Here is a 15,510-nt window from a genome sequence, read left to right on the forward strand (position 1 = left end):
AGACTTTATTGGCTCACTAAAGTAACAACTGTAATTACAAACAAACGAGCATTGACTCTGTGTGTGTGTGTGTGTGTGTGTGTGTGTGTGTGTGTGTGTGTGTGTGTGTGTGTGTGTGTGTGTGTGTGAGAACAAAACCACACAGAAACTCCTCAGGACTTCATGTTAATATTTAATGTTCCATCATTGTAACAGTTTAGGCTTTACTTTAAATTCATTTTGCTACAACTACTGCAGAGTTAAACAAACCAAACCAACATTCACTCTAAAGCCCCGACGAGGCGAAGAAACACTTAACCCCACCCGTCTGCTGACATGAGAGCCAGTCCAGTGTGGAAACCAGCAGTAGAAGAAGATTCAGTACAAGAAAAGTGTAAAGAGCAAAGTCCTGCTGTGTGCAGTAAAGTCTGCAGGAGCTAAAGGGACATAAGGGAAGGGAATTTTACTGTGTCGCTCCTCTGAGGGTCCCGAGGGGGCAACAAACATATGGCTTATATCTTATTATAACAATATTTTTGCATATTTCTAAAGAGGTCGCCCTGCACGCTGTGCCTCTGCCTCACACACACACACACACAGGAGGAAACACAGCATCACAAGGAATGATTAAGCTGCCTGGAGTTAAAGGGTGAGAGCCTAGAGGGTGTGTTAAGGCCTGCTGGCTCTGGGGGGGGACTGGGGGGACTGGGGGGACTGGGGGGTCTCAGCTGCAGCCCTTTGGGAGGAGGAGGAGGAGGAGGAGGAGGGGAACTGCTGTCCCTGCGTAAGATGATCTGAGCAGGGGGGCTGCAGAGACGACAGTCTGTGTTAGCAATGCTGCTGCTCTAAACACAAAACAATCCTACTGACAGAGCGGTTACCAAGCTTTAAACACAACCAAACACCAGCTGATCCATCTGCTCCCTAACAGATGGATCAATAAATAGATCAAAGTCTTTGAAATGAGGAAAAGCTGCTAGATAGAAGAATATATGAGTGCAAGTTTGGAGTCGTGCAGGGCGGCAGGAAGTGCGTCTCTCCTCTCGTGCCAACAGCTTCCACTCAGTCAGACCGCATCCGCTGTGATTGAACTCTTCTCCGGCAGCTGTGTGCAGATGCTGCAACATGCATGAATCCTCCTGCTGGAGAGCTCCAGGCTGCCAGACGTGCAGGGTTCTCAAACTGTCACCTGGAGCCGCAGGCAGCACCTGAGGCAGAAGACACAATCATCTCTGCTGTCACCGTCCAGACAGAACAGGCAGCGGCTAATGGACGCCTCGCTTTCTGACTGTTAAACAGCAGAACCAGAGGATCTTCATCACCTCCACATGCAGCGCAGCACTGTGACTGCACCTCTGCAAGCCTGCAGTAAAGCGGTCGCTCCTGCAGTGAATGCAGCGGTGCAGGAGGTGCAGTGTTACAGCTCAGTGTCTGACGTGTGTGTGTGTGTGTGTGAGTGTGTGTGAGTGTGTGTACGTTTAGGAGTGTCAGTGTATCAATGCTACAGGAAAACAACACACTCGTGCTTCTGTGTCAAATCCATCAGAAATCACTTTTTCACATTTAATATTTAGACACTAGCTGATCAGATGTTGTCTCTAGGGTTACAGCAGTGAGAGGTTGAGTGTTTTTCCTGGGAGCTGCTTCTCCTTTGAGACGTTACTCTGGGCTTTAGGCGCTCCGCTCTCTGCTCACGCATGCAGACCAAAGCCTGTATCTGGTGGCAGCTGATCAGGTGTTAATATTACAGCGTAACCCGAGAGCGAGGAGAGGCTGCAGAGACAGAGAGCCTGGGAACTATCAGGGGAAACACAATGTGGTCGCTTATTCTACTTATTTATTTATCTATTAATGTGGAAAAATAATACTTTACCTATTTAGCAGAAAGTTCCTTCTTCATACACGACTTGAAGGATGTGAACTTCTCCTCCCCTCTGATGCCCTGTGTGTGTGTGTGTGTAAGTGTGTGTGTGTGTGTGAGGGACAGAAAGGAGGGGAAACACAGTGAGAAGACTAATTTCACGATTCTCCACTAGATGGCAGCACAAATTCACCCAAAACCACCAGCTCAGACAGGTTCCAGTAATAAAAGGGGACATGATGTTTTAGAAAACATTAACTCGGCCATCAATTCTACTAAAGCAGATCCTGGAAAAGGATGTTTCTTAAAATGAACTTTGGAGCTTAAAAAACAGAGTCTTTCAAGGCTCAAGTGCGCCGTGACTCAAGAACCCCAAGGCCTCCAGATCTAAACTGGGGCCTTCATGGAACCACAGAAGATGCTGCTCAGACTCCAGTGTCCTAAGGCAGAGAGAGTGACGGACAGATTTCTACTCGTACCCCGTCGCCGCGGTGCAGCCGCTCCTTCATGACGCCGATGAACTCCTTGTAGCTCAGCTTGTCGTCGTGGTCCTCGTCAAAGATCTTGAAGACGGTGTTGACCAGGTGACGAGTCAGTTTGACGTCCGTGGCCACGAAGACGGCACGCGAGAACTCATCTGAGAGGAAACGGGAAGAGCGTTCAGAGAGCGTAAACTATACCTGTCTGTCTCTGCTACCACCTAGTGGCAACACAGTGTTACCACGGGACACACAGCCTGAGTGGTTGTCTATGGCCTAAACATAATCTTATAACATCTCTGAGTTATTGGGTGAAGAATTTGAAATTGATCAATCAGACACATTTCATATCATTCTGACACAAAGGGACATTTGGACATTTGGAAAGAAGTTTCTACAGTTTCTAATGTAAAATCCCTTTAAAACACAGATGTTGTGTTCTCACCCTGACCGACTGAGCGGTTAGCAAAGTTGTACATCTGCATGGCGATGGTGAAATCCTCCAGGTTGTTCAAGAACTGGAAGAACGACCTGAACTCCTCAAAGGTGATTCCCTGCCAATTAAAGAAGGAGAAAATCAGGAGAAAACAACCCAACAAAAGCTTTATTGAGGAAACACAACGCCAGAGCAAACACGTAACGCGAGAAATTACCAAGTGGCACCTAAAGGCACCGGCTGCATGTGTCAACACTCCAGCAGAGGATAGTGCTACAATCCACACAATACATAATCTGCTTCCTTTCATCCAGAGGGGAATCCTTTAGTGTGTGTGTCTGTGTGTGTCTGTGTGTGTGTGTGTGGGACCTTGAAGCCATCAGATAGATAACACACCCAAACAGACAAAGTATACACGGCTGGATTTTCCCCCGTGTGGTATGGACACGCCGAGCTGTCAGCGGTGGGCGAGGGGGGGCCGGGGGGGCCAGGGGGGGCCGGGGGGGCCAGGGGGGGCCGGGGGGGGCCAGGGGGGTAGAGGTCAGGACGTTTGCAGGCTTTTCTAAGGAAGATTAACCCGATACTTGAATAAACAAAAACAAAAAAGTGATGAATCCCCAAACATCTCAGGGTCTGCTGATGACTCAAACACTGAGCCTATTGATCTCCACTCAACCATCCCGCGGCTACTAGCTGCTTGCTCGGCTCGGGGGGCCCCCCTACACACACACACACACACACAGAGACACACACACAGACACACACACCGCTTAACAAATGGAGTAATGACTAATCTGCGACGCTTTGCTGTTCTAACAGGGCGAGAGCCATCAAATATCTCTCAGCCTCATGATGAGACCCACTTCATTATCAATGGAGATCTAGCAACAGGCTCCTCCAGACACCTGCTCATGCGGGTCAGCGTGCCCGGCAGGAAAACAAACTGAGGGCGCTTCACTCGTCGGCTCTCACAGGCGACTAGGAGCGCCATCTAAGGGCAGCAGCTAGTACAACGGGTCTCAAGATAACGAGGAACTGGGGATTAGGTCAGTTTGTTTACATGCCCTTTAAAACTCCCATCATACTTTGATTAAGGCCATAAATTGGTTTCTTCATGCATCAAAGTACAATTCCTTCAAGTGACGGCCCGACCAAATCCTGTGAGTGTTGATTGCATGTAAACACTTCTACTACTCGTCCCCGCTGCACTGTGCACACTGAGTGAAAACAGGGCATTTCCTGTGACTCGTGTCGCCGTCTGCGTCCTCTCGCCTCACCTTCTCGTCCGGTATGCTGTGGCGAACGTTCTCCAGGTATCCGCTGACGTCGTCCACGTTGGTGTAGCGGAGGAGGATGCGGGCGAAGTCTTCCTCGCTGATGGTGGCCAGGCCTTTGGAGTAGGAGAGGAACTCGATCTCCAGCACCTCCGTCTGCAGGTTGTCCATGAATCTGGAGGAGGAGCGAGAGACGAGACAGTGGGCCGCTGACAGGAAACGCCACCGCCAGCGGCTCACTCACAAAGGACCACTTAGCCAGGTCACTACCGCTCCCACTGAGCACTCAGCTAGAGGTCACATGAGCTGCAGGAACTCTCAGGGTTAATTTTGCTGCGTCTTTGCACTCACTTGTAAAATTCTTCAAACTTCAACTCTGCTTTGCCCTTTTTCCCAAAGAAGTGCACCAGCAGCGTCGTCTCTGTGGCGTTCTCGTCCACGTGCTGTCAGAGCGGGAAACAGGGCCACAGCATTACTCTTCCTCATGAGTTACGACAGCCACCCCAAAGTGTGAAACATCGACTGTACAACCTCGTAAACGCAACAAAGCACACAGCGCCATCCATCACCCACAAAGTGCCACTCTGATGTGTTACTCTGTCACACATCACCACGGCAACACCTGGCAAACATTAACGCCGGCGTTTATCTAAGCAGGCAGCAGAGAGCTTGAGGTGGAGACGTTAGTTAGCAGCAGAGACGGATTCAGCTATTAAATAATCACTCAGAGTTAATGGTTAATATCTGACGGTGAGGCAGATTAGTAGTCCAGCGTTTGACCTCATGCAGCACACGCATGCTTCGCCCCCGTGATGCTGCTGCTTCTGTCAGAGGAGGATTAGAGTTTAGAGCTCCTCCGTCCTATCAGAGCTCCACTAACACGGAATATAACAACACAACAGTCACACGATGACATCACAACCTGGTTTATGGACTTTTATACACATTAGTCCTGGAAATCTAAAGATCCTTTGGTTAGGATGCAAGAAAAGCCACTGGACAAGGATTTATAAATACAGATGTTCATGTTCTTTGTTCCTTTTAGGCTCGATTTTGCAAAATAATGATGGGAAACATTTGTAAAATTGGTCCGACCCTGAGCTGAGACACACACACACACACACACACACACACAGACAGTCTGAGCGTGTTGTCCTGTCCGTTCTACAGGCTGTAAGTGTAAAATCAGATCCCAGCCCATGAAGCTCAGCTGATAAACGCTCACACAGTCGCTCTACCTGCTGCTGTGTGTGTGTTACAGTGAGTAAAGAAGAAGAAGAAGAAGAAGAAGAAGGAGCATCTCTGAGCGTCTCTACCTCAGTGAGATCAGAGAACAGAGCCTGACTGGTGCCACGTCTCAGGACGTCCCACATGCCGCGGACCTCCACATGCTGACTGTCTTTGTTAAGGACCTGTGGCAGCAGGTGAAGCACAGCTGTTAGGACAGAACACATCTGGGGGACGTCCACAGTACACAGGGGGGGAGGGGGAGGAGAGGAGAGACAACCTGAGGAGACAGACAGGTGAACGTGCTGTCTACACCGACAGAGACGGACAGGCGGGCTGACAGGCAGACAGGCAGGCTGACAGGCAGACAGACGGGCTGACATCCATCCACATTCAAACAAGCAGAACAATCAGAAGACAGACAGCAGTCCCCTGATGCAGTCGGCCCTCAGTGCAGCCGTGCAGTCGAGCATGCAGACGCACGGCTGCACGTCCAACAGACCGCCTGCTGAGCTGGAGACCAAAGACCGAACCACTGAACCACAAACAGCCCAAATGTTACAGAGGGAAAGTTGAAATGTTACGACATCACATTTTCACTTTCTCTCCTTTTTGCTTATCTGAACTAAAACTACGACTCTATTCCTCTCAATGTTCTGACTTTATCCTTGACCTCTCTGTTTTGATTCTGTTGTTTGGGTTGTGGCCTGTGTGTGTGTGTGTGTGTGTGTGTGTGTGTGTGTGTGTGTGTGTGTGTGTGTGTGTGTGTGTGTGTGTGTGTGTGTGTGTGTGTCGTGTCATTAACTGATCATTGTAATCATCTCAGTTTACCTGAACTACCACGTCTGCTGCGGCACCGAACCTCCACCGTCAACAACAATTTGCTTGCAACTGGTGTCACGGCAACCAAAGGATCCAATGTTTCTCTGCTTTCGGTGTAAGTTTAGAGAAACAAGGATCGCACACACACACACACACACACGCAAACACACGCATGTCTCCAGGAGTCTCGACATCACCTCATTCAAAAGCAACAACAGCAACAACACACAATCAACCAGGAACGGCCCTCACACACACACACACACACACACATTTGTTCTTCAGCGTGGTTTGCTGTATTTCGTAATATTTCTTTATTAGCTCTTCTTCTGTGGTGCCTGAGGGGCAGACGGCTGATGAAGCAGCTTTTCCCCTCTGAGCCTGGAGAGTTACGACACAAACACCGGGCTCATTACGGAGCGAGGCTTTAATGTGCCGCACTGTTCCCCTCTCAGGCCCGTTGATATACGTTTGTAATTAGAATATGCAGGGAAAAGCCCGACCACAGGCTCGCTGTGTGTGTGTAGGTGTGTGTGTGTGTGTGTGAGTGTGACTTTTGAACTCTAGCTGGAAAGATAGTTTCACTAACGCGGGACGAATCCAAACAAAGACGGCACACCTCAACTTAGAGGCTTCAAACGGGGATTCACTGCTGGCTGCAGGCTTGTGTGCGTGTGTGTGCGCGCGTGTGTGTGTGTTGAGTGCTTCTCCTCTCTCTCTGACTGGCATTGAGAGCTTCATGGTCAAACCCATCACAAAAGGAAACCTGAGCCCAAATTCCGCTGCTCAAGAAACTGTAAAAATCAAACATGGGGGTCTGTCAGTCTGCAGGTAAGAGCTTTACCAAGTGGAGCTCTGCACCCCAAGGCCCGCTGAGTGCATAAATCATCTGATGCAACACACACACACACACACACACACCACCACCACACACACACACACACACACACACAGACCTGCAACAAGACGCTGATGTATTTTAACTTCGGCGATTGTGAGTGAGGTGATGTGCTGTGAGCTGCTGTGATGTATGTGTGTGTGTGTGTGTGTGTGTGTGTGTGTGTGTCCTGCTATAAACCACATGCCCACAAACACATGCAAGCAGACCTGAGGAGGGGAAAGAGAACGATCATACGTACGCTGTGCACCTTGGCTTTCTGACGGCCGTAGAGCTGCAGACTCTGGATGCAAAGAGGGGAAAGAGGGAAGCATCACAGGAAGAGGAAGAGGAAGGAGGGAAGTTTAGAACAGGAAAAAGCTCGGAAAATGAGGCCGGAAGTCTCAGATTCTGGTTTAGGCCTAAACAGTACCATCATTCCCCCCTAGGGGCGCTGCTGCCCGGCCTGTGCGCTCTCACGCTCTCTCTGTCTGCTGCTTTGAGCCTAAGTGGAGACTCGACTTGATCATCCTCCTATTCTTCACTTCTATATGGATGATACTCATCGGCGTTGTCTTCAGCGCTGTGTTTCAGATCTGCTCTTTCTGCTGATCTGTTTGATGGCCATGCGGGCGCCGGCTTTAATGCGCGGCGGTCCCCTAGATGCCGGCGTGCGGCGCAGTGAGCTCCTTCTTGTTGTGCTTGGTGATAAGACCTCAAAGAGTCGCTGCTATCGCTCAGCTCAGATCTCCTTGTTTACATCCACCTGCATGCGGCAGCAGGCGACACTGAGCGGATCAAAGCCCCGGGCGAGTTTCGCCTTGTACCGGCTAAGTGCCACCTACAGCACACACACGCTCTCTCTCTCTCTCTCTCTCTCTCTCTCTCGAGGAATACCGCCTTTCTCACGATCTGCAGGAAGACGTTAGGCGGACATGGACGCTCACCTGCTGGTCCACTCTCTGCGTCTCCTCTGCAGCTTCCTTTCTGTCTTTCTTCTTGCGGAAGATTTCCTCCAGCTGGTGGAAGAGACGACATGTTATTGTGTGGAAGAAGCCACAGATGGAAGGAGTGTTTAGGTGTTTAAGGTTAAAGGTCGAGTCTCGTACCACCAAGAACTCCCTTTTGTCCACCATCTCGTTCCCGTCGGCGTCGAACATGTTGAAGGCGATTCTGAAGCCAGCGTGAGGCTCTGGAAGCAAACACAGGAGATCAGAACTTCACCTGTTCACCTGTTCATCTGGGGGTTAGAACCTAAATACTTTCGTTTGAAGTGACACACCAGCGCTTTGACAAATTTAAAGACTTTCTGGATTATCACACCCAAGCTGAGGCTGACGTAGACCTGTAGTCTATAGAATGAACCCTTAAGGAACACAGGTTAAAAGCCTCTAAACCTCCTATACGTGAAGTTTAGATAGATACACAGATGTTCACAGTTGCTTCATTAAGTGATTTCCTCTGACTTTTGACCCTTGAATGTCTTTATTCTTTCATGGATTGTTTCATGGCTTCTAAGGGGACTTCCGGGTGCCTTCTGACATCAGTTCCTGGCCGAGTAAATTAAGCGGCAAGTATCTCGTTGGGGCTTAAATTCCCAGAGAGTCTCTACTTTGTCAAAGCGTCGGCGTGTGAATGTAAACGAATACTGACTTGTTAGAATGCAGAGGAGGAAGAGGTACTCGGTGTAACTGATCACACCTGAAACAAGGAGAAAACCCACATTAGCCCGGGAAACCAAACCCAGAATGTCTCCACCTTCCTCACACACACACACACACACACACACACGAGGCGGCATCAGATAACGGAGAGCGGCGAGCTGGAGGTGTTTACAGATGTTCAAAGTGGAGCAGCTGAGATGAAGAAGCCTCCCCAACGCCTTCAGACGGGGCGGCGGGCTGATAAGATCTTAAAAGGTGCCTCCTGCTTCACGCTTGGCGTCGCTGTCACACAAACACCGGCTTTACAACGGAGCTGACCTATCGGGACGCAAACCCAAACAAACAGCTTCTGATCGTGTTTGGGTAACAAGGTGTAACACACTCTGCAGTGATCTGTCACTGATGGAGGACGGCCCCCATTCAGCTTTGGGTCTCGTCCCTCGGCCGGCTTTTGTTGTAGCGACGCGGAGACGGGAGAGAAGAGTAAGTGTCTCTGCTCCGTCCTCCGCCTCGGCCTCTGAAAGCATTCCCGGCTTTTGTTTGCCGGGGAAGATAGAGGACGGAGCGCAGATAGTTCCGGGTGACTGCCCAGGCTGTTCTGGGAAAAGACTTCAGGTACGGAGGAGCAGGAGCTTTGCTGCAGGGACGCTTTACCGCAGGAGAACAAAGATGCAGCGATTATCTGGGCCCGCTTGGTAATGGAGGAGAGTTCACTTAGCATTCATGTCATAAAGCTCAATACTGACCAAGAAATAAGATCAGAATTGACTAGAAATTAGCATCAAGCATCGGTTTCTATCTTCTGAGTTGATGGGGTTTGATCCCACACCTGTGTGTATGAAGGTGAACCTGAGTGAAGCCTCCACGGTGACGTTGGTGCGACAAAGTTTGGATTCTTTCAGCGCTGCTTTCCCTCAGAATGACAACACATCTCCAGCTTCAAAGAGCTCTCAGGCTTAAATGGGTTGAGGAGGGAAAAAAACTTTTAAGATTCCAGCCGTGTCTCACCAATACCACACACACACACACACACACACACACACACACACGCACGCACGCACACACACACACACACACACACACACACTCCCTCCAGCTCTGCCTCTGAGCTCAAGTAGATGTTGTTAGACAATACAAAGAATTCCACAGAAACACTTCATACAGAGTGGCAGTGCCGGAGATGTAATCCAATGCCATTCTTAGGCTTCATAATGTCCGCGCTGATCGGGGGAGGGAGGGGGGGCAGCACTGGGACGTGCCTCGACACGGCCGGGTTCAAACGGCGCCCTCATTCTCTACAGCGGCGCTTTGTTCACCGATCAATCCAGAACCTTTTTTTCTCTCTAACGTTTAACAGCAGGATTAAAAGCCTCAAATCCTGGGTTGGCACTTAGAGAGAGAGAGAGAGAGAGGGAGAGAGAGGGAGAGAGAGAGAGGGAGAGGAGCCGGGATCCGACCTGATGCCCCTCACATTTTAAAGCTCAAAGTGACACATCTATTTTCTTTACATTAACTTACAATGAATGTAATTTGCTCTAAATGAGTTCAGGTCATAAAATGTAACAACCTGCATTAAAGTCCAATTAACACACTTTGGAACACACCCAGGGTGAGGAGGAGGAGGTGGAGGAGGATGAAGAGCAGCGCTGACATGAGGCTGCATGTCTTCACTCACAGAAGGACGTGTGTGTGTGTGTGTGTGTGTGTGTGTGTGTTTCACCTCGTTCACGCAGGTTCCTGAACATGTTAGATGATCCTCTCCAAACAGGAGGAGTGTCAGCCAGCATCTTCTCCAGCTCCTGGAAGAAAAGAAGGAAATCCCAAACGGCTCAGAGCTGGATCAGCACAGTGTCGTTATGACAACGAGTACAGGTTTTACTCAGATAAAGAAGATCTTCATTTCATTTATTTGCTGCTCACCTTCTTAGTGAGCGACTTCCACACTCTGGTACCTAAACACAAACATGTGGAGGGTTAGTTCGTCCATGATGTCGTCCAGGTGTCAATACATTTTGCCAGTGGTTCTCAAGCTGAGGTACGAGAACCTCCTGTGATACTTGAAGCGCCCCCTGGTGGTTACGGCAGAAGCAAAACAATGGACGTTGTAGTTTTGAGGAAATGCCTACAACAGTGTCAATGCTGAGGAAAAGGCCCCAAACCCCAGCTTTGCCTCGGGCCCCCAAACCCCCTGTGTGCGCCCCTGGTTGGTGAGGCGTCACTCAGACACCAGGGGAGGAAAAGTGAAATCAAGTGTGTGTGTGGGCAGGAACCCCGGCGATGTGTTGTATCTCCACTGAGGCATTCCATGGCTCCATAAAGCCGTCTCAGGTTAGAAGATAAGAGGGAGGACTCGTAAAAAACACCTGGAGAGGTGAAACACGTCGGCCGTGATAACGACAACAACCCTCACGCTCACACGCTTTAAAGCCCCGCCCCTAAAGATGGGTTATGGATCTGATTACTGCAAGTGAAGATAAAGGAGCTATATTCATATTTCACTGCAGACGTGTGTGTGTGTGTTTGTGTGTGTGTGTGTGTGTGTGTGATTGCAATTATTTCCAAAATGCAAATCTTAACAATCGAGTCTAAAAATGTATATCAGAGCATCAAATGTGAGATAAATCTGCGTCACTCGTGCCTCCCGTCTGGAAACACTCCACTGTGTGTTATCTCTCTGATATTAAACCATCCCGTCACGTTTCCAGGCCTTCCTAGACATCCACGGGAACGACACAAACAAATCTCTTTACGGCCGCAGTATAACCATAAAACGCCGCCGTGCCTATTTTTGCAACACGTTTGCCAATTAGAAGCCTGGATGACAGAGTGTGTGTGTGTGTGTGTGTGTGTGTGTGCGTGACGTTCTCATTCAGATGCCAGCGACGTCTGCGGCAGGTCACAAGACACAAACCGTAATCGATCAGAATAATCGTAGCGTCTTATCGTGGCGTTTACGAGGCGCGGCCGTGTGTTTGGTCGTTCGTCTCCGTCGCTCTCAGAGTTTGTTGCCACATAAATGAGCCATAAAAGTGAGGCTGCTGGTAAAGATGTCTATCTTTATGCAGCTGTTATGACTAAAGCACTTAAAGCAGCACAGCTTGTTGTTGGGCGACACTTCACCAGGCACAAACAGCAAAGTCTCACACACACACACACACACACACACACACACACAGACGCTTCACCTCTCAGGTAACTGGAGGAGAACGGAGCTAAAATGTGTCTGAGGACGGCCAGAGATCAAAGACGACCTCTGGCATCCACAGGTCGCCTCAGAGATTCAGCACAGAACTAATGTACAAGGCAGCTAATGGACACCTGCTTCCACAAAACACCAAAACACGTATTATAGGTGAAATGTGAGACAGATTTGAAGACTAAAGTCGATTCAAGTACTTGAGTTTCTAAACGTCAGCATAAAGCCTTAGTACTGAGACAAACGGGTGGATTCCCCCTTTAATGGCTCTGAATGTGTGTGTGTGTGTGTGTGTGTGTGTGTGTGTGTGTGTGTGTGTGTGTGTGTGTGTGTGTGTCAGGCAGGTGAGCTCTGTGTACTGCAGCACCCGCGAATGGTAACTATGAGCCTCAGCAGTTACTATGGGGACGACGCCAGCCAGAAGTGGGAAAACAAAACACGCCAGAGCCACACGGCTGATTCAACTGTCTGAGCTCAATATCCAGCTCTGTGATTGGACGTTTGCCGCTTGGTTCTGTTGTTTCTTCCCCTGTCTTGGCAACACAGGAACAATAAATGTGAATCTTAAGCTCACACACACTTCTGTCCCTCTCTTTCCCTCTCTTGACTCTGCAGTGTCTTGCGGTTGTGTTTACTGATACGTGATTGGCCGGAGCAGGGGGGCGCTCTCACCTTTGGGCTCGTTCAGGGTGACGGACTCGATGAAGTTGCGTGGCGTCATGAAGAGCTGCCCCTCACACTCCACCGAGGTGAACAGGCGGAATCTGTTCTCAAAGGACGACATGTAGACGTCGCCATCGTCCAGATCGTACGGCCTGGCCTGTGAACACACACACACACACACACACCCCATCATGAAACACTGCAAATCACATCAACAGCGATAATACTGCCTGAAATATGGAATCCAGAGGAGCTTTTCTTGTCACGAACAGCCTGAGCCAAACAAAGAGGCCCATGCTTTAACGCAGTAATGGCCCACATGTTCTTCATCCTCCTGCACCAGATAATGTCCCTACAAATGTTCCAACCCAGTCAGATCAGAAGGCCGGGGCCGGTGAGGACGGAGTGGATCTCTCTGTCAGGTGGCAGAGCGCCAGGTCCACTGGGCACAGAGCAAACACCCAGGGAATGTGTTGCCCCCCTCTGTTTAACCATTAAACCCCCTCTTACCAGCCCCCGCCTATCATCGGATGTCAGTCCCCCCGCCCCAGCGCCCGTGTCCAGTTTCCTGTGACGCTGGAATCCTGCTGCCTGTGGACACCAGGCCAGGTTTCAGACCTCCTGCCCACAGATATGGAGCAGGAATCCTGTGAGGGGGGGGAGAGAGAGCGCGACCAGAGCAAGCCTCTAATCGCCCAAAAACTCTCCAACCATGTCACAGAGGGACGTGTACAGTAACTCTACCTGTGGTGGGAATCTGAATGAATTCTTCCCCTAAAGAATCAAATCAAATCCTCCTGAAGCCAAAGAGTCACAGCTGATGTGACAGCAGCAGAACAAGTTCATCATAACCTTCGTGAAACTTTTCTCAGAGACTAGTCTACTACACTACCTCTGCCAAGGACGCTCTGTCAGTTTGGGTGTGTGTGTGTGTGTTGTGTGATTTAATGAGATGTTGAGGAGAGCTGAGTTGTGGGCAGAGGAACATTATAAAGGATGTTGGGTCGGGCCATAGACAACCATTCAGACTGCTGGTCCAGTGTTAACACCAGGTTAGCACCAGAGAGTAGAGGGTTCAAACCAAAACACTCTCTACCATTGGATCAGTAGGATCTGGGTCAGTGGGATCTAGATCAGTGGGATCTGGGTCAGTGGGATCTGGATCTGGTGGTCAGATGGTCATCTTCAGATAGGAGCTCTATATATTCAGGCATAGCTGAGCTGAGCCTAACAGACATGCAACGACCGCCTTTATCTAGATGAGATGGAGCTGACTCAATGTAATAGAGAGAACTGTTCTGCCTGGGTGGAGGCGTTCTGTCACACTGTGCAGACACAAACAGACTCACAGGCTGAGCTGAGGGAGGATTCTCTCTGCTCCTGTCCACATATCTGACACACACACCACAGATACATCCATGTGCTTGATTTGACTTTATTGGAGTGCTGGTTGAGTGTGTGAGCAGTGAGGTCACGTGATCTAACGTGAACCGCCGTCAGAATTGAGCCGTTTCAGCACCGGAGAGCTCCTTCATGATGACGGGGCGTCATTTTAAATGGACGTGTCTGTGAGTGACATTCCATAAGTCTCTCTCCACTAATGTCATTACGTAATCGCGTCTCGTGTTGTGTTAGGAGACCTTACATTCTCCACCTTCATCATCATCATCATTCCCAGGCGCTTTTTGCTCGCTGGCACCTAAACCTCCACTGTACCTTCTCCGCCGCGGTTACTGATGGCAACGCCAGATGCACCAGCCGAGCCTCGACGTGGTTCCTCAGCCCGGCGCGCTGACTCAGGCGGTGGTACGCCGCCCCGGCCGCCACGGTCACACACACTCCGGCTGCGATCAGTCTCAGCCTCCGCGTCGCCTTGGTGGATGTTTGTGTTCGGGATAGGAGCGTTTCCGCCGCCGCTTTGGAGGTGTTAGTGAATGAGTGGACGAGCCTGCGCAGGGCGGCCATGGCTGTTTACACACACACACACACTGACGCTTAGTCAGGATGTGTTCACGGACGATCTGTTCTTTCTGAACGCGTCTTTTTTAAAGAAGCACCAATCAGCTTTTTGGCATTGAGATATTCTCTTCATATGAACACACAGCCCCATTATTATGGTGTTATAGTTATATGATATAATACGTATATTATGTGTGTGTGTGTGTGTGTGTGTGTGTGTGTGTGTGTGTGTGTTTGTGTTATTGGATTCATTTCTGAATCATCATCATCCACACCACAGTGGACCACCATCATTACAACAACAACCAGGAGGACTGATCAGGAGGATCAATGACCCTGATGACGACTCCACAGAGGTCAAACCCTGGGAATACCCACCAGTGTGTCAGAACTGAGAGAGATGAGAGATGAACCGCCTTCAAGCCTTTACTCACATGTCCTAAGATGCCTAAGATGAACTTTCCTTGGATTCCTGGACTGAGAACCTTGAGACATGTGTGACCTTATCATAAGTGTTGTGCTTAAGGTCATAACTCATCTAACACACTGAGCATTTGTCATATGTGTGTGTTTGCTATTCAACACAGTACTCAAGAGCAGTATTCAAAACAGAGTGAGGAGACTGAACACTTGATATCGACTCATGAATCACATGTTTGTTTTCAGAACAAGAATGGAGGCTCTGGTTCAAAACAGTGTTTGTTATTAAACAAACTCAAACTCCATGGAGCTTCAGTCTGAAACATCACAGGCAGCAGGTTTGGGCAGTTTTGTTGAATAGAGTCAAAAGAACCGGATCCCTGGGAGTCCCCACCTCCGCCTCTCTGTTCCCTCGCGAGAAACGCTGCGAGTGTTTCAGGTCCCACCGGGGTTTGAGACCATCAAAGTGTTCTTAGTGACGGAAATGTTTCAGTGTCACAGACTGACTGAGTGAGTGGAGATGACGTCAGCGCTTGCCGTTTGCAGCTTTATCTTTAAGTCTGAGTGACGCAAGTGTTCATATGAAACTCTCTCTCTCTCCCCCTCTCTCTCGCTCTCCCTCTCTCTCTCCCTCTCCCTCTCTCCATGCCGGG

At 49.6% G+C, this 15,510-nt stretch overlaps 1 protein-coding gene across 4 annotated transcripts; it reads right to left on the reverse strand.

Annotated features, from left to right (window-relative positions):
• Nucleotides 1-53: 53 nt before the first annotated feature.
• Nucleotides 54-14,449, reverse strand: micu3b (mitochondrial calcium uptake family, member 3b). 4 transcript variants are annotated; one of them, XM_076143478.1, is made up of 15 exons: nucleotides 14,195-14,449; nucleotides 12,488-12,635; nucleotides 10,540-10,571; nucleotides 10,340-10,418; nucleotides 8,609-8,656; nucleotides 8,065-8,147; nucleotides 7,903-7,974; nucleotides 7,218-7,259; nucleotides 5,346-5,441; nucleotides 4,381-4,472; nucleotides 4,033-4,204; nucleotides 2,765-2,873; nucleotides 2,320-2,477; nucleotides 1,853-1,921; nucleotides 54-1,187 (listed from the first exon to the last, which is right to left on the reverse strand). In XM_076143478.1, the coding sequence occupies exons 1-14, from the start codon at nucleotides 14,441-14,443 to the stop codon at nucleotides 1,853-1,855; spliced, it is 1,449 nt and encodes a 482-aa protein (XP_075999593.1). In that variant the 5' UTR covers nucleotides 14,444-14,449; the 3' UTR covers nucleotides 54-1,187. The 4 variants fall into 4 exon arrangements, with proteins under 4 accessions (XP_075999593.1, XP_075999595.1, XP_075999596.1 ...); XM_076143479.1 differs by having other exon boundaries at nucleotides 1,181-1,267; XM_076143480.1 differs by lacking the exon at nucleotides 5,346-5,441.
• Between the last annotated feature and the right edge of the window lie 1,061 nt (nucleotides 14,450-15,510).

Source organism: Genypterus blacodes, unplaced genomic scaffold (assembly GCF_046128005.1).
Source record: "Genypterus blacodes isolate CSIRO-AG114 ecotype Tasmania unplaced genomic scaffold, CSIRO-AGI_Gbla_v1 ptg000024l_1, whole genome shotgun sequence".
In the NCBI taxonomy this organism is placed as follows: domain Eukaryota; kingdom Metazoa; phylum Chordata; class Actinopteri; order Ophidiiformes; family Ophidiidae; genus Genypterus; species Genypterus blacodes.